Raw genomic sequence first — 19,638 nt, 5'->3', positions numbered from 1 at the left:
AGAAAAAGCATTATGATCATTTCAACACTTGTTGCTTCTGCCACTCCTTCCTCTGAATAAAGTTAAATACATAATAACTTAAATAAACTTAAGTTAACTCCATAAACCCAGTACATCAGCTGGCAACCTTAGAAGAACAACTGGGACCCAGGACACCCACAGAGCTCACCCAACAGGAAAGGACAGGCCTGAAGACAGGCTTATCAAGCTGGCAGCAAGATGGGGAGGGACTGAATGCGATTGAAGGGGCAGCCCCTCACAGCCACCACAGCTCTAAAGCCCAGTCCAGCCTGACAGGGCTGTGATGACATGGGGCCCCCACTTCACAACGCACTTGCAAACCACACCTAATGAGTGCCACAGGATGACCTCACTCACATCACCCCACCTCTCAAGCACTTTGGTTGCAACTTCTGCCAAGTGTCCCAAAAAGCAGCACAAACACGAAGTATTTGGCCTTAAATTATTACACTTCAAAGCGGCCGCCAGGGCCAGATGGACACGTCCTCAGCAGGAGGACATGCAAAGGGAGTGTTCTGGGAAGGAAAACACAAACACAGCTCATGACTTGCCAGGCTGTGGCACGCACCAGCTGCTTGCTGACAAATGCTGCCATGCGCAAAGGCTGTCCCGCCTCTCAGGGACCAGCATAAAAGCCGGCCCAGAGCCTCTGTCAATCACTCACCTCTGCTGACGCCTTCTCCTGCGCGCTCAACAAGGTGAGCCTCAAGCCCCTTGCCCTCTGCTCCTGCCCCCCTGCCCCGGCTCTTCCAGCACGCTCTGCCCCAGCCTCAGCACCCCTCACGCGTCCCCAGAACCACAGCCCCACAGCCCCACACCAGCCTCCCCACAGCCTCCCCCTCCTGCACCACCGCCCCTCGCACCCCCAAGTCCTCCGCTCTCCCCACACCCTCTCTTCCATTCTCTCCTCTCCTTTAGTCTTCCAGGGCCCCTCCACACCACAGACATGGCCTGCTACGACCTCTGCCGCCCCTGCGGACCCACCCCGCTGGCCAACAGCTGCAACGAGCCCTGTGTCAGGCAGTGCGAGGACTCCCGCGTCGTCATCCAGCCTCCCGCCGTGCTGGTCACCCTGCCAGGACCCATCCTCAGCTCCTTCCCCCAGAGCACCGCCGTCGGATCCTCCTCATCCGCTGCTGTGGGCAACGTCCTCAGCGCCCAGGGAGTGCCCGTCTCCTCTGGGGGCTTCGGCTACGGCCTTGGCTACGGCTATGGAGGCCTGGGCTACGGCTTTGGAGGCCTGGGCTGCTACGGCAGAGGAAGGGGATACAACATCTGCTAAGGGCCATTGACAGCACCGTAACACCAACCACCCTGAAAGCCACAGCAAGGAATCAGAAAGCATGTCTGCGCCACTGCTGGCTTACAGGTTCTCCATCCAGTACTGCTCCTCTGAAGGCAGAATGAAACCAAGCAGGGAAAGGGTTTAGCCAATGCTACCTGTAACCAAGGCCCATGGACCTCCTCCTCTTCTCTCACTTTCTTCTCTGCATTGTCCCTTCTAATATGTCCCAACCTCTCTGCTGCAAGCGAGTTCTCACAAGCCAAATCCTACCAGGGACCAACACTGTTACGATTACACCATGAGAGACAAGGACATCAGGTCTCTAGCAATAGCTGCTACGTAAAACTTTCTAGGGTGGCCCTACTCGTACCGCTGACTGGTTCCCTCCCTCTTGGTGCTACTGTCTTTCCACTATTTTTTTTTCAATAAAGTTCTCCTGCATCCCAGCCTCAGGCCCTTCCTCTTCACTTTTTCCCCAAAGGCTCGTTCAATCACACCCAGCACAGCAACAGGGCTCAACAGGCCATCGGGGTGGGTTGAAACAGGCATCACCAGAGCTCTCTTGGGAAGCATAGCACCAGCAATATCACCCACTGGCACTGAGGGAGATTCCACCACATCACATCATCTCATTGCCTTCGCAAACAAAGGCTTGGACACATTTATGTGCTTCCAGCCATGCCTCAGTCACACGTTCTTCATGTTCTGTGTTGCCTCTGCCTGGTGCCTGCTAACCTACTCAGTCACTTTTCCTCTGCAAACAGACAGAGAAAATATGACAAAAGAGTCATGGGTCAAGATATCCTCCAAGTGGTTCACCTTTCGTCTCCACCTCTCTCTGCTTTAGAGGCAAGGTCACTGTGTGGGACACCATCAAATGCTTTGCACAAGTCCAGGTATATGACAACAGTACACATTCCCTTAACCACCAATGCTATAACCCCTCATAGAAAGACACCAAACTTGTCAGGAAGGATTCACCCACTGTGAAGCCCTTCTGGCTGTCAGTGATGACCTCTCCCTTTTTCAAGTGTTTTGGCATAGTTACCAGGAGAATCTGCTCCATGCTCTCTTCTGGCACAGAGATGACGCTGACCAGCCTGTAGTTAGCCCGGCTCTTCTTTCTAGATTTTTCAAAATGAGGACTATGAATTGACCACTTGCTGTGGGGTCACTCCATCACATTGGCCCGGTCCTTAAGGATGTGGAACAAGGCTGGCCCCACATACAACTCCTGAGCTACACTACTTGAGACTTGCCCTCAAATGGACTTTGTGCTACTCATCACAAGCCGCTGGGCTCAGCCCTTCAACCACGCAGCAGCCCAGTGCACTGGCACCAGACACAAAAGGTACTTTGTCAGCTTGTTGATGAGCATGTGAGGGGTGAAAGGGTCAAAGACTTTACAAAGAAATTCAAGGTAAGCACCAGCCACGGCTGTCTCCTCATCCACAATGATGGGCACTCCCATGGAGAGGAGACAGAGTTCAATCAAGCATGATTTACCATTTGCAAATATATGCTAGAACTTCATCTCAATTTCTGGTCCTTCCTGGCATTCACAGTCCTTTCTGGGAAGACTTCCTACATCACCTTCTATGGGAACATGATCAGACTCAAGACCTTCTAGTTTCCCAGTTGTGCCTTCCTAGTCTTCTTCAAAAGAAGAGGCCATTCAGCTCTTTCCTCCTGTTCAGGAACCACTTCCAGGCACTATTAACTCTCCTAAAATACATAAGACACACCTCCCAAGAAGAACAGGTAGCTCCCTCAGTGTTATTGGTTACCTTCATGCCCCAGGGACTTCCATACATTCAGTCCAAAAGCTCTCCCTCTGACCTCCCTATAATTTCCCCAACCACAAAACAGCTCACCTGACAATCAGCCTGCAAAACACTCACCTTGGATGAACTGGGGCAGGCCTTGCCAGGCATCAACCCATCAGCATGATTCCACCACTAACAGGGCCCAACCTCTGTGGCCATGTAAAGCATCTCTGCATCCAAACCCCTCTTTAATCTCCAAATCAACTTTCACCTGTCAACACTGAGCAGAGAAATGGCGTCACGCAGTGGCACTACCCCAGGCAAAGATCACAAACCTGGTGCACGATTCCCCTGGCAACTGCTCCCTAACACCTCTTCCACTGACATCCTCACAGGCTCTCCAGAACCACAACTGCCTTTGTGAGGTGCCCCACATCTAGCAATGCGTCACACCAGAGTCTGGACTGAAAATGTGCAAAAGGGCACAAGGAGATCCACATTGACGCCCACAGAGCTCACTCAATGGGAAAGGACAGGCCTAAAGACAAGCTAAGGTACTTAGCAACAAGGCAGGGAGGGAACAAATGGGACGGAAGAGGCAGCCCCTCATGCCACCAAAACTCCAGAGCCCAGACCAGCCCGACAGGGCTGCAATGAACATGGAGCCACCTCTTCACAAGGCACCAAAAACCACAACACACAAGTGCCACCGAATGACCTCAGTGATGACACACCATGCCTCCAAGGCCATGGCTGTATCTGCAGAACAGCCTGACAGGCATCTTCCATGCAAATCGTCCCAAACACCTACTCTGACTTCAAGGCTGCCGCCAGGGCCGGATGGACACGTCCTCAACAGGAGGACATGCAAAGGGAGCACTGTGGGAAGGAGAACACGCCCCAGCTCATGACTTGCCAGGCTGTGGCACGCACCAGCTGCTTGCTGACAAATGCTGCCATGCGCAAGGGCTGTCCCGCCCCTCGGGGACCAGCATAAAAGCCGGCCCAGAGCCTCTGTCCCTCACTCGCCTCTGCTGACGCCTTCTCCTGCGCGCTCAACAAGGTGAGCCTCAAGCCCCTTGCCCTCTGCTCCTGCCCCCCTGCCCCGGCTCTTCCAGCACGCTCTGCCCCAGCCTCAGCACCCCTCACGCCTCCCCAGCCCCACAGCCCCACACCAGCCTCCCCACTGCCTCGCCCTCCCGCACCACCGCCCCCTCGCACCCCAATGCCCTCCGTTATCCCCACACCCTCTCTTCCATTCTCTCCTCTCCTCTCCTCTCCTCTCCTCTCCCCTGCCAGGGCTCCTCCACACCACAGACATGGCCTGCTACGACCTCTGCCGCCCCTGCGGACCCACCCCGCTGGCCAACAGCTGCAACGAGCCCTGTGTCAGGCAGTGCGAGGACTCCCGCGTCGTCATCCAGCCTCCCGCCGTGCTGGTCACCCTGCCAGGACCCATCCTCAGCTCCTTCCCCCAGAGCACTGCCGTCGGATCCTCCTCATCCGCTGCCGTGGGCAACGTCCTCAGCGCCCAGGGAGTGCCCGTCTCCTCTGGGGGCTTCGGCTATGGCCTTGGCTACGGCTTCGGAGGCCTGGGCTGCTACGGCAGAGGAAGGGGATACAACATCTGCTAAGGGCCCTTGACAACACGCCTGAAACCACTATGTACATTCAAGAAGCAAAGACATGGACTGAGGATGCACGTCTGGGGTAATGCTGGCACAGCATTTCAGCTTCCGCAGCTCCTTCCCTTGTGGCACAGAGCAAGCAGGGAAGGGGCCCGACCAGGCTGCCTGGTAACATGGCCCATGGATGTCTTCCTCTTCTCCAAATTCCTTCTCCGCACCACCCCATCTGCTGTGTGCAGTACTGTGTGCCCCACCAGCATCTTACAGGCTAATCAGCAGCGGGGGACCTTCAGTGGGTTTCTCCCCAGTCAAGACTGAAAGACCTCACTGCTCTGACAGAATCTACTGCATACAGAAGACCTCAGTGCATGGTCACCATACTTGCACCTCACCTCTCTTCCTCCTTATGCTTGTATATCTTCATGCTTTTGTCTCAATAAAGTTCTGCATCCCAACCTCTGACACCTCTTCCCCATTCTTCTACCATGGCTCTTCCAACTTCATGCAGCACAAAGTCAGGGCTCAACACGCCGTCAGTGTGATTGAAAAAGGCCACCAAAATTCTCCTGGGAAATATACCACCACAACCAACAAACACTGGCACCTGGGTTGCTTTCACAAGGTGACAGAGGTTTGAGCAAGTGCTGGCTCAAAGACAGTCTTGAACATGGCAACCCTCCCATGAGAATGCCTCTGACGGAGTCACCATAAACTCATGAGATCTTTCACGTGGAGTCCCAGGGCCACCCACACAGGAACTCATGGCCTGGTCCCCACTTGCTGGAATGACCATGGATAGTCAATACAGTGTGCCCAAGTCACCACTCTCCTTGCTCTGAGATCCTCCTCTGACCCAGGTGTGGGTCGATGTTGCACTGACCACCTGGCTGCTTGGTCTCCATTCCAAACATGCCAGTGTACCCAGGCCATGGTCTCACCTTGCTGTGGGGTCCACAGATGCTGCCTTGGAGGTTCCCCAACCATCAGCCCCTCTTCCCTGCAGGCTCCAACACTGACCCACACAGAAGGTCTCCTGACCATCATACTCCCTCCTGCAAAGTCTCTGGACCACCTCTGCAGGATACCCCAAGCCACCATCCCTATGCTCTGAGGTCACACAGAAAACACCAGTATGAGGTCACAGTCCTCCTCAACTTGGCTCAATGGGTCTCTGCATGACCTACTGTGGACAAGTGCAGGAACAAGTCTGTGACCAGCTCTGCGGCAAAGATGGGGCTCTGTGGTTGGTAGACTTTGGTTGGGCACCATGTGCTCACCGAGCTGCTCTATCACTCCTCTTCGTGAAGTGGACATGGGGACAGGAATACGACAAAAGGCTCCCGAACTAAGATAAGGACATGGAGATCACTCACAGGCAGGAGATCACTCCAGTGGCAGCAAAACAGACTGTGCTTGGGAAATTAATTTAATTTATCAAAGTTAAATTAATTTTCAAAAAGTCAGAGTAGAATTAAGAGAAATAAAACCAAATCTTGAAACACCTTCCCCAAACCTTCTTCAAGGTTCTCCTTCCCTCATGAATTACATATTCCTTTCCCCAAAGCTGCAAATGTGGATTTGAAATGGGGGTTGTAGTCAGTTCAACACACATTGTTGCTAATCCCCTTTGGTCCTCACACTCTTTCTTTTCTCCATCTTGGACTCCCAAGAGAAACAGCGTTCCATGAACTTACTCAACGCGTGTTTTTCAAACAGGCTCTTTGAGACATGGGGGAAGCTTCTTGCAACTTTTAACAGAACCTTCTGAGGTGAACCCATCACAAGTACAACCTTACAAGCAAAAAAAGGCACCACGACACCCATAGAGCTCACCCAACAGGAAAGGACAGGCCTACAGACAGGATTAGTGATCTGGCAGCAAGTCAGGGCGGAACCTAATGCAATGGAAGGGGCAGCCTCTCAGAGCCAGCACAGCCCCAGGGCTGCAAGGACATGGGGCCCCCTCTTCACAACCCAGCCACAAACCACAGCCATGAGTGCCACAGGATGACATCAATGATGACACCCCCATCACTCCAATACTTTTGTTGCATGTTCTGCCAAATGCCCTGACATGCGCCATGAATACCAAGCCTTTGGTCTCTAATACTTGAAAGCTGCTGCCAGAGCCTGAAGGACACGTCCTCAACAGGAGGACATGAACTTCCAGAATTCTTGGAAGGAAAACACAACCACAACTAATTGCTTGTGAGGATCTGACATGCACCAGCTGCTTGCACAAACATGCTGTCATGCACAAACACAGTCTCAGCCCCCTCAGGCACTCCAGGACCAACATAAAAGCCGGCCCAGAGCCTCTGTCCCTCACTCGCCTCTGCTGACGCCTTCTCCTGCGCGCTCAACAAGGTGAGCCTCAAGCCCCTTGCCCTCTGCTCCTGCCCCCCTGCCCCGGCTCTTCCAGCACGCTCTGCCCCAGCCTCAGCACCCCTCACGCCTCCCCAGCACCACAGACCCACACCAGCCTCCCCACTGCCTCGCCCTCCTGCACCACCGCCCCTCGCACCCCCACGCCCTCCGCTCTCCCCACACCCTCTCTTCCATTCTCTCCTCTCCCAGGGCCCCTCCACACCACAGACATGGCCTGCTACGACCTCTGCCGCCCCTGCGGACCCACCCCGCTGGCCAACAGCTGCAACGAGCCCTGTGTCAGGCAGTGCGAGGACTCCCGCGTCGTCATCCAGCCTCCCGCCGTGCTGGTCACCCTGCCAGGACCCATCCTCAGCTCCTTCCCCCAGAGCACCGCCGTCGGATCCTCCTCATCCGCTGCCGTGGGCAACGTCCTCAGCGCCCAGGGAGTGCCCGTCTCCTCTGGGGGCTTCGGCTACGGCCTTGGCTACGGCTTTGGAGGCCTGGGCTGCTATGGCAGAGGAAGGGGATACATCTGCTAAGGGCCATTGACAATACACCTGAAGCCAGCCACCGAAACCCTCGAAGCCATGGCAAGATCTGTGGATGCAGTTCTGGGCAGTTCCACGACTCTCTGCTGCAAACCCCTTCTTACAAGTCAAAGAACATTGGGGGACCTCTGCTATGCTGCTTGCGCTGCAGGGCAGGAAGAACTGCAAGCAGAAGTCTTCCGCTCATGGTTGCACTCCTTGCACCTCAGACTGTCTCACTTCCACTTGGTGCTTTTGCTGCTCTTACATTGTCATTCTTTTGTCTCAATAAACTTTCCAGCATCCCAGCCTGAGTCTCCTCAGAATCACTTTCAACAGCAGGAACCTCTCCAGAGGAGCTGACTTAATCCCTTTTCATGAACAGGACAACTAGAGCTGCAGGTGTGGGACCATGGCCAGTTGGGTTTTCAGTAGCTCACAGCACAGAGACTCCACCACCTCTTCCACTCTTTGCCCTTCCACACAGGCAAAAGGGCTTGCCTGGTTTGCCCATGCAATTCCATCTCTTTCCCCTTGTACCCAGGGCAGCCTCTTCTGCCTGTGCACACCAGTGACAAGAGCTGGGTTCCCACCACTTCTTTCCCTGCCATCAGCGGCTTTACTCCCATTGATGATGGGCACCCTGCACATCCTCCTCTCTTGGGTGGTTCACTTCTCAACCTCTTCTCTATGAAAGATGATGCAGACCCTCCAGTCTCTTGGTGACCCTGCACTGCTCCTGCTCCAGAAAGTCCAAGTCCTTCCTCACTGGGGCACCAAGAAATGAATCCCACATGGCATTCTCCTCAACATTTCTGACAAGCAAGGGATGCTGCCCTCCCCTTACCCACTGCAGCACCACTGAATGAAGCCCTGGAGACTGGTGGACCCTTTTCTTACAAGGGTAGGTTGTCATCTCATGGTCCGTTTCTGCTCCACTACACCACAACGTCATTCTCTCCTAAGACGGTTTCTAACCCATCGGTCCCACAGATATTCCTGCTACACGGGGTCACTTCTCCCCACAAACAAGACTTGGCATCTGCCCTGGCTGAACTCTTGTCCTTCACAACATCCTCCTGGACAACTTGTTCAAATGTGACATGAGCAGGTACACCATACGTTGGATAAAGAACTCCTGAAGAGCAGGGCTGAATGTCTCAAAGTGAATGGAGCTAGATGTGCTTTGTGAAGGTTCACCTGCAATATTCCCCAGGGCTCCATTCCAGGGTCATTTCTGGACAATATTTTTATCACACCTCTACAGGCAGCAGTTGAATGCACTGTTCACAAGCTTGCTGATGGGACTGGGAGTTGCTGTTGATTCTCTTGAAGGACAAGAGGTCTTGCAGAAGGATCTAGATAGGTTGCAGCATTGGGCAACCATCAATGGCATGAAATGTAAGAAGCACAAATGCTGGATTCTGTGCCTGGGATGGAGCGATGCTGGACACAAGCACAGCCTGGGAGAGGAGTTCCTGGAGAGCAGCCCTGCAGAAAGGCGCCTGGGGGTGCTGCCTGGCAGCAGGTTCAATAGGAGACAGCAGTGTGCCCTGGCAGACAAGGGGGCAAACTGCATCCTGGGGTGCATGTGACTGTTCACTCAACATTTGCTCTGATTTTGTCTGCCCCAGCTTTTGGTGGGGCCTGAGGTATGCTGGGAGCAGCGCCATGAGGTCAAAATGAGGCACCATTTAGGGAGAACAGGTGGCAAGAAAGGGCTGTAGGGGCATTATGCAGCCATTATCACCTGGAAACTGCTGTCTCCTGCACATCACCTTTTGTCTGGCAGTTCACTCAGAAACCACTACGTTGTGGAAAGGCATCAGACCAAACCTCCAATCTGGAAGGTACAAAGCATCAGCTAACCCTTAAATGCTTTTGAAGCAGATCCAGCAGCTCCTGGAATGCTGAGGCTTTTGTGTTTCCAGGAGTGACACAAGTAACATCGAAACCATGACTGAGCTGGAAGAAGGAGCTCTCTTACCATTGGCAGGTAATTATATATTTTTGGTCATAAGTACACTGTCAGAAGACTCAGATGTTGTAGGTTATGGCTTGTCTGCTGAAGAAGAAGATTTACGTCTTAACCTACACTGGGCAAAAATGAGTAGAGCCCCGGTTTCTTGTGTCTTCACTGGATTTCATTATGACCTCAGAACACAGAGTTGAAATAACTGAAGAGGTTGCCCTGTATATCTGAGAAACATAAATGGAGCCTAACACTGGGCACCGATCAGGCTCTCCAGCCTCTAGTGTGCCACATCCACTCTCTTGATTTTCTCACTGATACAAAGGGATGAGCTCTATTTCCGCCATCAGGAAGCACTGAAAGAAACCCACAAACCACAGCCACGAGTGCCACAGGATGTAATCAGTGATGACACTCCCATCACTCCAATACTTTTGTTGCATGTTCTGCCAAATACCCTGACATGCACCATCAACACCAAGCCTTTGGCCTCTAATACTTGAAAGCTGCTGCCAGGGCCAGAAGGACACGTCCTCAACAGGAGGACATGAACTTCCAGAATTCTTGAAAGGAAAACAACCACAACGAATTGCTTGCGAGGATCTGACATGCACCAGCTGCCTGCACAAACATGCTGTCATGAACAAAGCTTGTCTTAGACCCCTCCGGCACTCCAGGACAAGCCTAAAAGCCGGCCCAGAGCCTCTGTCCCTCACTCGCCTCTGCTGACGCCTTCTCCTCTGCACTCAACAAGGTGAGCCTCAAGCCCCTTGCCCTCTGCTCCTGCCCCGGCTCTTCCAGCACGCTCTGCCCCAGCCTCAGGACCCCTCACGCCCTCCCAGCACCACAGCCCCACAGCCCCACACCAGCCTCCCCACTGCCTCGCCCTACTGCACCACCGCCCCTTGCGCGCCCATACCCTCCGCTCTCCCCACACCCTCTCCTCCCCTCTCCTCTCCTCTTCTCCCCTCTTCCAGGGCCCCTCCACACCACAGACATGGCCTGCTACGACCTCTGCCGCCCCTGCGGACCCACCCCGCTGGCCAACAGCTGCAACGAGCCCTGTGTCAGGCAGTGCGAGGACTCCCGCGTCGTCATCCAGCCTTCCACCGTGCTGGTCACCCTGCCAGGACCCATCCTCAGCTCCTTCCCCCAGAGCACCGCCGTCGGATCCTCCTCATCCGCTGCCGTGGGCAACGTCCTCAGCGCCCAGGGAGTGCCCGTCTCCTCAGGGGGCTTCGGCTACGGCCTTGGCTACGGCTTTGGAGGCCTGGGCTGCTACGGCGGTGGAAGAGGCTGCAACATCTGCTAAGGGCCATTGAGAACACGCCTGAAACCACTCACGTACATTCTGGATGCAAAGACATAGACTGAGGATGCACGTCTGGGGTAATGCTGGCACACCAGTTCACCTTCCGCAGCTCCTTCCCTTGTGGCACAGAGCAAGCAGGGAAGGGGCCCGACCAGGCTGCCTGGTAACATGGCCCATGGATGTCTTCTTCTCCAAATTCCTACTCTGCACCACCCCATCTGCTGTGTGCAGTACTGTGTGCCCCACCAGTATCTTACAGGCTAATCCGCAGCGGGGGACCTTCAGTGGATTTCTCCCCAGTCAAGACTGAAAGACCTCACTGCTCTGACAAAATCTACTGCATACAGAAGACCTCAGTGCATGGTCACCATACTTGCACCTCACCTCTCTTCCTCCTTATGCCTGTATATTTTCATGCTTTTGTCTCAATAAAGTTCTGCATTGCAACACCTCTTCCCCATTCTTCCACCACGGGTCTTCCAACTTCATGCAGCACAAAGGCAGAGCTCAACAGGCCATCAGTGTGATTGAAAAAGGCCACCAAAATTCTCCTGGGAAATATACCACCACAGCCAACAAAGACTGGCACCTGGGCTGCTTTCACAAGGTGACAGAGGTTTGAGCCAGCACTGGCTCAAAGACAGTCTTGAACATGGCAACCCTCCCATGAGAACGTCTCTGACGGAGTCACCATAAACTCATGAGATCTTTCGCGTGGAGTCCCAGGGCCACCCACACAGGAACTCATGGCCTGGTCCCCACTTGCTGGAATGACCATGGATAGTCAATACAGTGTGCCCAAGTCACCACTCTCCTTGCTCTGAGATCCTCCTCTGACCCAGGTGTGGGTCGATGTTGCACTGACCACCTGGCTGCTTGGTCTCCATTCCAAACATGCCAGTGTACCCAGGCCATGGTCTCACCTTGCTGTGGGGTCCACAGATGCTGCCTTGGAGGTTCCCCAACCACCAGCCCCTCTTCCCTGCAGGCTCCAACACTGACCCACACAGAAGGTCTCCTGACCATCATACTCCCTCCTGCAAAGTCTCTGGACCACCTCTGCAGGATACCCCAAGCCACCATCCCTATGCTCTGAGGTCACACAGAAAACACCAGTATGAGGTCACAGTCCTCACCTTGGCTCAATGGGTCTCTGTGGACAAGTGCAGGACCAAGTCTGTGACCAGCTCTGCTGCGAAGATGGGGCTCTGTGGTGGCTAGGCTTTGGTTGCGCACCACGTGCTCACCGAGCTGCTCTATCACTCCTGTTCTTCAAGTGGACACGGGGACAGCAATACGACAAAAGGCTCCCGAACTAAGATAAGGACATGGAGATCACTCACAGGCAGGAGAACACTCCAGTGGCAGCAAAACAGACTGTGCTTGGGAAATTAATATAATTTATCAAAGTTAAATAATTGTTCAACAAAGTCAGAGCAGAATTAAGAGAAATAAAATCAAATCTCGAAACACCTTCCCCACATTCACCTTCCCTCATGAATTACTGTTGTGGTTTAAACCCAGCCAGACAGCTTGTTCACTCAGTCCCCACCTTTCCTCCCTCTTCCTTTCCTTCCCCCTACTCCTGGAGGGATGGAGAGGAGAACCGAAAAGAATGCAACTCCCACGGGTTGAGATAAGAACAGTTTAGTAAGTAAGGTATAACACAGATCACAACTGCTACCACCAATAATAATAATGGTAAAGGGAATAGCAAGGGAAGAGAATACAACATCTCATCAATAGCTGACCGATAACTTGCCCCTCCAGCCTGACCAAGCACCAACCGATACCTCGTCCAACACTGCAGTCCCACCCCTTCAGGGTAACTCCCAGTTCCATCGTGGGCATGACGTGCTGTGGTATGGAATACCTCTTTGGCTAGCTTGGGTCAGGTGTCATTTCTCTGTTTCCTCCCGGCCTCCCCTCCTCCCTGGCAGAGCATGAGGCTCACAAAGTCCTTGGCCAGACCAAAACATCAGTGTTATCAGCTCTGTTCCCAGGCCGAAAGAAAAAAACACAGCACTGCACCAGCTACCAAGGAGGAGAAAAATGACAGCTACTGCTGAACCCAGGGAAATTACATATTCCTTTCCTCCAAGCCACAAATGGGGATGAGAAATGGGGGATGTAGTCAACACATTGTTGCTAATCCTCTTTGGTCCTCACACTCTTTCCCTCCTCCATCTTGGACTCCCTTCAAAGGGAACAACTCCATGAACTTGCTCAGTGTGTGCTCTTCAAACACGCTCTTCGAGACATGGCAGAAGCTTCCTGCATCTTCTAACAGAACCTTCGCATGTGAACCAACCTTACAGGCATAAAAAGGCACCACAACACCCATAGAGCTCACCCAAAAGGAAAGGAAAGGCCTACAGACAGGACTAGTGACCCAGCAGCAAGTCAGGTAGGAACCTAATGCAATGGAAGGGGCAGCCTCTCATAGCCAGCACAGCCCCGGGGCTGCAAGGACGTGGGGCCCCCTCTTCACAACCCAGCCACAAACCACAGCCACGAGTGTCACAGGATGACATCAGTGATGACACCCCCACCTCTCCAACGCTTTTGCTGCATGTTCTGCCAAATGCCCTGACATGCACCATCAACACCAAGCCTTTGGTCTCTAATACTTGAAAGCTGCCGCCAGGACCAGAAGGACACGTCCTCAATAGGAGGACATGAAATTGCAGAACTCTTGGAAGGAAAACACAGCCACAAATAATTGCTTGCGAGGATCTGACATGCACCAGCTGCTTGCACAAACATGCTGTCATGCACAAAGGCTGTCTCAGCCCCCTCGGGCACTCCAGGACCAGCATAAAAGCCAGCCCAGAGCCTCTGTCCCTCACTCGCCTTTGCTGACGCCTTCTCCTGCGCGCTCAACAAGGTGAGCCTCAAGCCCCTTGCCCTCTGCTCCCGCCCCCCTGCCCCGGCTCTTCCAGCACGCTCTGCCCCAGCCTCAGCACCCCTCACGCCTCCCCAGCCCCACAGCCCCACACCAGCCTCCCCACTGCCTCGCCCTCCTGCACCACCGCCCCTCGCACCCCAATGCCCTCCGTTATCCCCACACCCTCTCTTCCATTCTCTCCTCTCCTTTAGTCTCCCAGGGCCCCTCCACACCACAGACATGGCCTGCTACGACCTCTGCCGCCCCTGCGGACCCACCCCGCTGGCCAACAGCTGCAACGAGCCCTGTGTCAGGCAGTGCGAGGACTCCCGCGTCGTCATCCAGCCTCCCGCCGTGCTGGTCACCCTGCCAGGACCCATCCTCAGCTCCTTCCCCCAGAGCACCGCCGTCGGATCCTCCTCATCCGCTGCCGTGGGCAACGTCCTCAGCGCCCAGGGAGTGCCCGTCTCCTCTGGGGGCTTCGGCTACGGCCTTGGCTACGGCTTCGGAGGCCTGGGCTGCTACGGCAGAGGAAGAGGCTGCGACATCTGCTAAGGGCCATTGACAGCACCCTGACAACAGCAACAACACCCTGGAAGCAACGCAAAGGACTGAGCATGCACATCCACGCTGTGTCTGACACATAACTGCTGTCCACACGTTCTACTCTCTAGGTACCAAGAAAGGAAAGATGGCATGTAACCAGCCTGTGCTACTAGTGACATGCTCCATGGACCTCCTCCTGTTCTCTCACTTCCTTCTCTGCATCACTCCATCTACTATGTCCAGTACTGTCTGGCACAACCAGCATCTCACAAGCTAAGAACGATTCAGGGGACCTTTTGTGGGCTCCTCCCAGTTCAGGGCACAGAGACCTCAGTGCTCTGACTGAATCTATGGGAAACAAGAGACCTCAGTGGATGGTCGCCATACTCACACCTTAGACCAGCTCACGAACGCCTTACGCTTGTATGTTTTCACTCTTCTGCCTCAATAAAGTTCTCCTGCATCTGACCCTGTGACACCTCCTCTCCCTTTCTCCTACCGAGGCTCTTCCAACTTCACGCAGCACAAAGCCAGGGCTCAACAGGCCTTCGGAGTGAGTGAACAAGGCCCACAAAGTCTCTCCTAGGAAATGTGTCACCACAACAGAAACAAAACAGACTCATGGAGGCCTTCCAGAACTTGACACAAGTGCATAACTGGCACAAACTAAGTAATGAACATGACAATGTTCCCCTATGTGTGACTGTGATGATGGCATGAGACTCATGATGGCTCATGAGACTATTCTGGGTAGGTCCTAGGGCCAACCACACAGGAACACATGGCCCTGTCACCAACTGCTGTGAGGACCATGGGTATCCCATGCAGGGTGCCCAGGTCACCACCCTCCTGCTCTGGGATCTTCTTCTGACCCAGGTGTGGGCTCCTTTTGCACTGACCTTCTGACTGCATGGTCCCCATTCCACACACATCAGAGCCCCCAGGCTGTGGTCTCACCCTCAAAGGATGCCTTGGCAGGATGCTTAGGGGGCCACCAGCCCCTCTTCACTGCAGGCTCCAACAGTGCAGAGGGGTCTCGGACAGAACATCCTCCCTGCTGCTGTGTTTCTGGAACACCTCTGCAGGGGATCCCAAGCCACCATCCCTCTGTTTTGAGGTCACACAGAAAGCCCCCACTGCGAGGTCACAACCCTCCTCCCCTTGGTTTAGCAAGGCCCTGCATGGGGCACTGGGGACAAGGTGCAGGAACAAGACTGTGACCCTGTTCTCCTGTGAAGATGGGCTCTGAGGTGGTTTGATCTTGGCTGGGCACCAAGTGCTCGCTGAGCGGCTCTATCACTCCTCTTCCTCAATTGGATAAGGGGAGAATCTCTCAAGGAGACATGGAGACATAAGGACATGGAGATCTCTCACCAGTTTCCAGTGGCAGCAAAACAGACTAGGCTCAGGGAAAAATTAATTTATCAAAAGTCAGAGTAGAATCATAGAGTCATAGCATCATAGAGTAGTTTGAGTTGGAAGGGGCCTTCAAAGGTCATGTAGTCCAACCCCCAGCATTGAGAAGGGAAAATGCTTAATTTCTGCTCACAACAGATATATCTCCAGTGCATTTGGAAGGCAGGCTGGTGGGGTTTTGCAGTTGCCTAATATTCAGCAATTGTGACTAATTTTCACACCAGTCTCAGTTAATACCTGTTCTGAGAGCGTTTCATTCTCTATACCACAAAGCACCTGTGTTCCATGCACCATATTAAGTGTTCAGACAAGACCGTGTAGTTCAACAGACACAAAATTGATTAGATAACCCATTAGGCTTAAATGTCTGGAGAGACGTGTCTTCTAAGGCATCATTCACTTCTTTAAAGCCTTGCAGAATCTATTTCCAGCCAGCCAGACATACCTAAATGTAAAATTGAAGACGGTACCAATCCATTTTTACCTTTTTGTAACACAGATCACCATGAGAAATAAAAACAATTATTAAAACACATTCCCCCAACCTCTCCCTTCTTCAGGGTTCATCTTTCCTTCTAAATTACTTACTCCCTTGCACAAAATAGCACAGAGGGATAGGAATGGGAACTGTGGTCAGTTCACCCCACGTTGTCTCCCATCGTCATTCCCCCTCACACTCTTCCCCTGCTCCAATATGGGGCCTCTTCCACAGGAAACAGCCCTCCACAAACTTATCTGTGTACTTCCCACAGCCTATATAAGATATGGGGGAAGTTTCAGCCATCTTCTCAGAGAACCACCACAGCAGCTCTATGGCTACCAAAACATTTCCGTGCAAACCCACTACAGTGACAACCTCACAAGCACAAGGGCACCAGGACACCAACAGAGCTCACCCATTGGGAAAGGCCCAAAGCCAGGCTTGGTGACCTGGCAACAAGGAAGTGAGAGACCCAAATCGATGGAAGCGGCAGCTCCTCACAGCCGGCACAGCTCCAAAGCCCACACCAGCCTGACCGAGCTGCATGGACATGGGGACCCCTCTTCACAATGCAACCGCAAACCACAGCAGGTGAGTTCCACAGGATGACCTCAGTGATGACACCTCACCTCTGCAATGCTTTGGTTGCATGTTTTGCAGAGTGTCCTGACATGCACCATTCAAAACCAAGACTTTGGCCTCTCAAATTTACACTTAAAAGCAGTAGCAAGACCCACATGAGTACGTTCTCAAGCAAGAGACGTGAAATTTCAAAGACTTGTGGGACACAAACACGCCCCAGCTCATGACTTGCCAGGCTGTGGCACGCACCAGCTGCTTGCTGACAAATGCTGCCATGCGCAAAGGCTGTCCCGCCCCTTGGGGACCAGCATAAAAGCCGGCCCAGAGCCTCTGTCCCTCACTCGCCTCTGCTGACGCCTTCTCCTGCGCGCTCAACAAGGTGAGCCTCAAGCCCCTTGCCCTCTGCTCCTGCCCCCCTGCCCTGGCTCTTCCAGCACGCTCTGCCCCAGACTCAGCACCCCTCACGCCTCCCCAGCCCCACAGCCCCACAGCCGGCCTCCCCACTGCCTCGCCCTCCTGCTCCACTGCCCCTTGCACCCCCTGCCCTCCGCTTTCCCCACACCCTCTGTTCCAATCTCTCCCCTCTCCTCTCCTCTCCTCTCCTCTCCCCTGCCAGGGCCCCTCCACACCACAGACATGGCCTGCTACGACCTCTGCCGCCCCTGCGGACCCACCCCGCTGGCCAACAGCTGCAACGAGCCCTGTGTCAGGCAGTGCGAGGACTCCCGCGTCGTCATCCAGCCTTCCACCGTGCTGGTCACCCTGCCAGGACCCATCCTCAGCTCCTTCCCCCAGAGCACCGCCGTCGGATCCTCCTCATCCGCTGCCGTGGGCAACGTCCTCAGTGCCCAGGGAGTGCCCGTCTCCTCTGGGGGCTTCGGCTACGGCCTTGGCTACGGCTTCGGCTACGGCTTCGGAGGCCTGGGCTCCTACGGAAGGGGAAGAGGCTGCGACATCTGCTAAGTGCCCTTGACAACACCCTGACAACAGCAACAACACCCTTTAAGCAGCGCAAAAGACTGAGGATGCACTCCCGGACTGTTTTAGACACATATATTTGCTGTCCACAGGTTCTGCTCTCAAGGCATCAAGAAAGGTAGCAGGGCAGGGGCCCAGCCTGCGCTGCTGGTAATATGCCCCATGGACCTCCTCCTGTTCTCTTACTTCCTTTTCTGCATCAACCATCTCCTATGTCCAGTACTCTCTGGCACAACCAGCATCTCACAAGCTAAGAAAGATTCAAGGGACTGCCCCAATTCAAGGCAGGACAACCTCAGTGTTCTGACAAAATCTACTGCAAACAGAAAATCTCAGAGGACTGTCACTGTACTCGCACCTTAGACCCGCTCTCTACCACTTCATGCTTTTACATTTTCACTCTTGTCACAATAAAGTTCTTCTGCATCCAAGCCTGTGACGCCTCCTCTCCTTTTCCTCTATCAAGGGTCTTCCAACTCCACGCAGCACAAAGCCAGGGTTCAACAGGCCATTAGAGTGAGTGAAGAAGAGCCACAAAGTTTTTTCTAGAAAATATGCCACCACAACCAGCAACAAAACAGACTGACCCATGGAAGCCTTCCCAAATGGGACAGAAGCTCATTACTGCCACAAAGAAAGCATTGAACATGACATTGCTCCCCTGTGCACGACTCTTATGGAATCACCCCAGGCTCATGAGAACATCTGAATGCAGTCCCAGGGCCAACCACAAAGGAACTCAGCGCTCTGTCACTGACTGCTTCCAAGAGCATGGGTATCCTATGCATGGTGCCCAGGTGACCACCGTCCTGCTCTGGGATCCTTCTCTTACCCAGGGGTGTGTTCCTGTTGCACTGACTTTCTGGCTGCATTTTCCCCATTCCATCCATGTCAGAGTCCACAGCTCATGGTCTCAGCTTGCTATGGGGTCCACAAATGATGCCTTAGCAGGATGCACAGAGGGTAACCAGCCTCTCATCACTGAAGGCTCCAACAGTGCAAGCAGTCTTTGGGCCGATCATCCTCCTTGCTGCTCTGTTTCTGGAACAAATCTACAGGGGACCCCAAACAAAGATCCCTCTGCTCTGAGGTCACACAGAAAGCCCCCAGTGTGAGGTCACAATCCTCCTTACATTGGCTCAATGGGGCCCTGAATGGGCACTCGGAACAAGGTGGAGGAACAAGCCTGTACCCCTGTTCTCCCGTGAAGATGAGGCTCTGAGGTGGTTTGACCTTGGCTGGGCACCAAGTGCTCAGTGAGCAGCTTTAGCACTATTCTCCCTCAATCGGGTAAAGGGAGAATATCCTAAGTAGACACAAGGACAAGGAGATCACACACCACGTCCCAGCAGCAGCAAAACAGACTTGACTCAGTGAAATTAATTTATCAAAAGTCAAAGCAGAATTAAGAGAAATAAACACAATTATTAAAAAACCTTCCCCCAAACTCTCCCTTCTTCAGGGTTCATCTTCCCTTCCAAATTACTTACTCCCTTGTGCAAAATAGCACAGAGAGATGGAATGGGAATTGTGGTTAGTTCACTCCACACTGCCTCTGCTCTTCCTTCCCCCTTACACTCTTGCCCTCCTCCATCACGGGGCCTCTTCCACAGGAAACAGCCCTCCACGAACTTATCTGAGTCCTTCCAGCAGTCTCTATTGGACTTGGAAAAAGCTTCGGGCATCTTCACACAGAACCAACATAGCAGCCCAATGGCTACCAAAACATTTCCACGTAAACCCACTACAGCCAGTGACCCATCCTCAGCTCCTTCCCCCAGAGCACCGCTGTCGGATCCTCCTCATCCGCTGCCGTGGGCAACGTCCTCAGCGCCCAGGGAGTGCCCGTCTCCTCTGGGGGCTTCGG

The 19,638-nt window shown here is 53.7% G+C and overlaps 5 protein-coding genes and 1 pseudogene across 5 annotated transcripts; all 6 read left to right on the top strand.

The window, feature by feature from the left end:
• The first annotated feature begins 606 nt into the window (after positions 1 to 606).
• On the top strand, positions 607 to 1,303 carry LOC133263815 (feather keratin 1-like). The gene is made up of 2 exons (XM_061443683.1): positions 607 to 707; positions 940 to 1,303. Exons 1-2 carry the CDS (start codon positions 607 to 609, stop codon positions 1,301 to 1,303), a joined length of 465 nt encoding a protein of 154 aa, XP_061299667.1.
• A 3,088-nt stretch (positions 1,304 to 4,391) lies between these two features.
• Positions 4,392 to 4,706, top strand: LOC133263831 (feather keratin 1-like). The gene has a single exon (XM_061443697.1). The coding sequence runs from the start codon at positions 4,392 to 4,394 to the stop codon at positions 4,704 to 4,706; it is 315 nt and encodes a 104-aa protein (XP_061299681.1).
• A 2,570-nt stretch (positions 4,707 to 7,276) lies between these two features.
• LOC133263804 (feather keratin 1-like) lies at positions 7,277 to 7,609 on the top strand. Its single transcript, XM_061443673.1, has one exon. It carries the CDS (start codon positions 7,298 to 7,300, stop codon positions 7,607 to 7,609), a length of 312 nt encoding a protein of 103 aa, XP_061299657.1. The 5' UTR covers positions 7,277 to 7,297.
• A 2,948-nt stretch (positions 7,610 to 10,557) lies between these two features.
• On the top strand, positions 10,558 to 10,881 carry LOC133263806 (feather keratin 1-like). Its single transcript, XM_061443675.1, has one exon. It carries the CDS (start codon positions 10,567 to 10,569, stop codon positions 10,879 to 10,881), a length of 315 nt encoding a protein of 104 aa, XP_061299659.1. The 5' UTR covers positions 10,558 to 10,566.
• A 3,118-nt stretch (positions 10,882 to 13,999) lies between these two features.
• On the top strand, positions 14,000 to 14,323 carry LOC133263828 (feather keratin 1-like). Its single transcript, XM_061443695.1, has one exon. It carries the CDS (start codon positions 14,009 to 14,011, stop codon positions 14,321 to 14,323), a length of 315 nt encoding a protein of 104 aa, XP_061299679.1. The 5' UTR covers positions 14,000 to 14,008.
• Positions 14,324 to 16,691: 2,368 nt separating this feature from the next.
• Positions 16,692 to 17,756, top strand: LOC133263814 (feather keratin 1-like; annotated as a pseudogene).
• The last annotated feature ends 1,882 nt before the right edge of the window (positions 17,757 to 19,638 follow it).

Source organism: Pezoporus flaviventris, unplaced genomic scaffold (assembly GCF_033815535.1).
Source record: "Pezoporus flaviventris isolate CSIRO_AGI_PZ_B2104156 unplaced genomic scaffold, CSIRO_AGI_Pfla_v1 ptg000468l, whole genome shotgun sequence".
Lineage (NCBI taxonomy): Eukaryota > Metazoa > Chordata > Aves > Psittaciformes > Psittacidae > Pezoporus > Pezoporus flaviventris.
The sequence above is the reverse complement of the archived record's forward strand: the minus strand, read 5'-3'. Positions and strand labels throughout refer to the sequence as shown.

Coding starts and splice junctions, on each gene's coding strand:
- LOC133263815 (XM_061443683.1), top strand. CDS start 607: ATGCTGCCATGCGCAAAGGCTGTCCCGCCTCTCAGGGACCAGCATAAA. Junction 708..939: donor CTGCTGACGCCTTCTCCTGC/GCGCTCAACAAG, acceptor CCTCTCCTTTAG/TCTTCCAGGGCCCCTCCACA.
- LOC133263828 (XM_061443695.1), top strand. CDS start 14,009: ATGGCCTGCTACGACCTCTGCCGCCCCTGCGGACCCACCCCGCTGGCC.
- LOC133263806 (XM_061443675.1), top strand. CDS start 10,567: ATGGCCTGCTACGACCTCTGCCGCCCCTGCGGACCCACCCCGCTGGCC.
- LOC133263831 (XM_061443697.1), top strand. CDS start 4,392: ATGGCCTGCTACGACCTCTGCCGCCCCTGCGGACCCACCCCGCTGGCC.
- LOC133263804 (XM_061443673.1), top strand. CDS start 7,298: ATGGCCTGCTACGACCTCTGCCGCCCCTGCGGACCCACCCCGCTGGCC.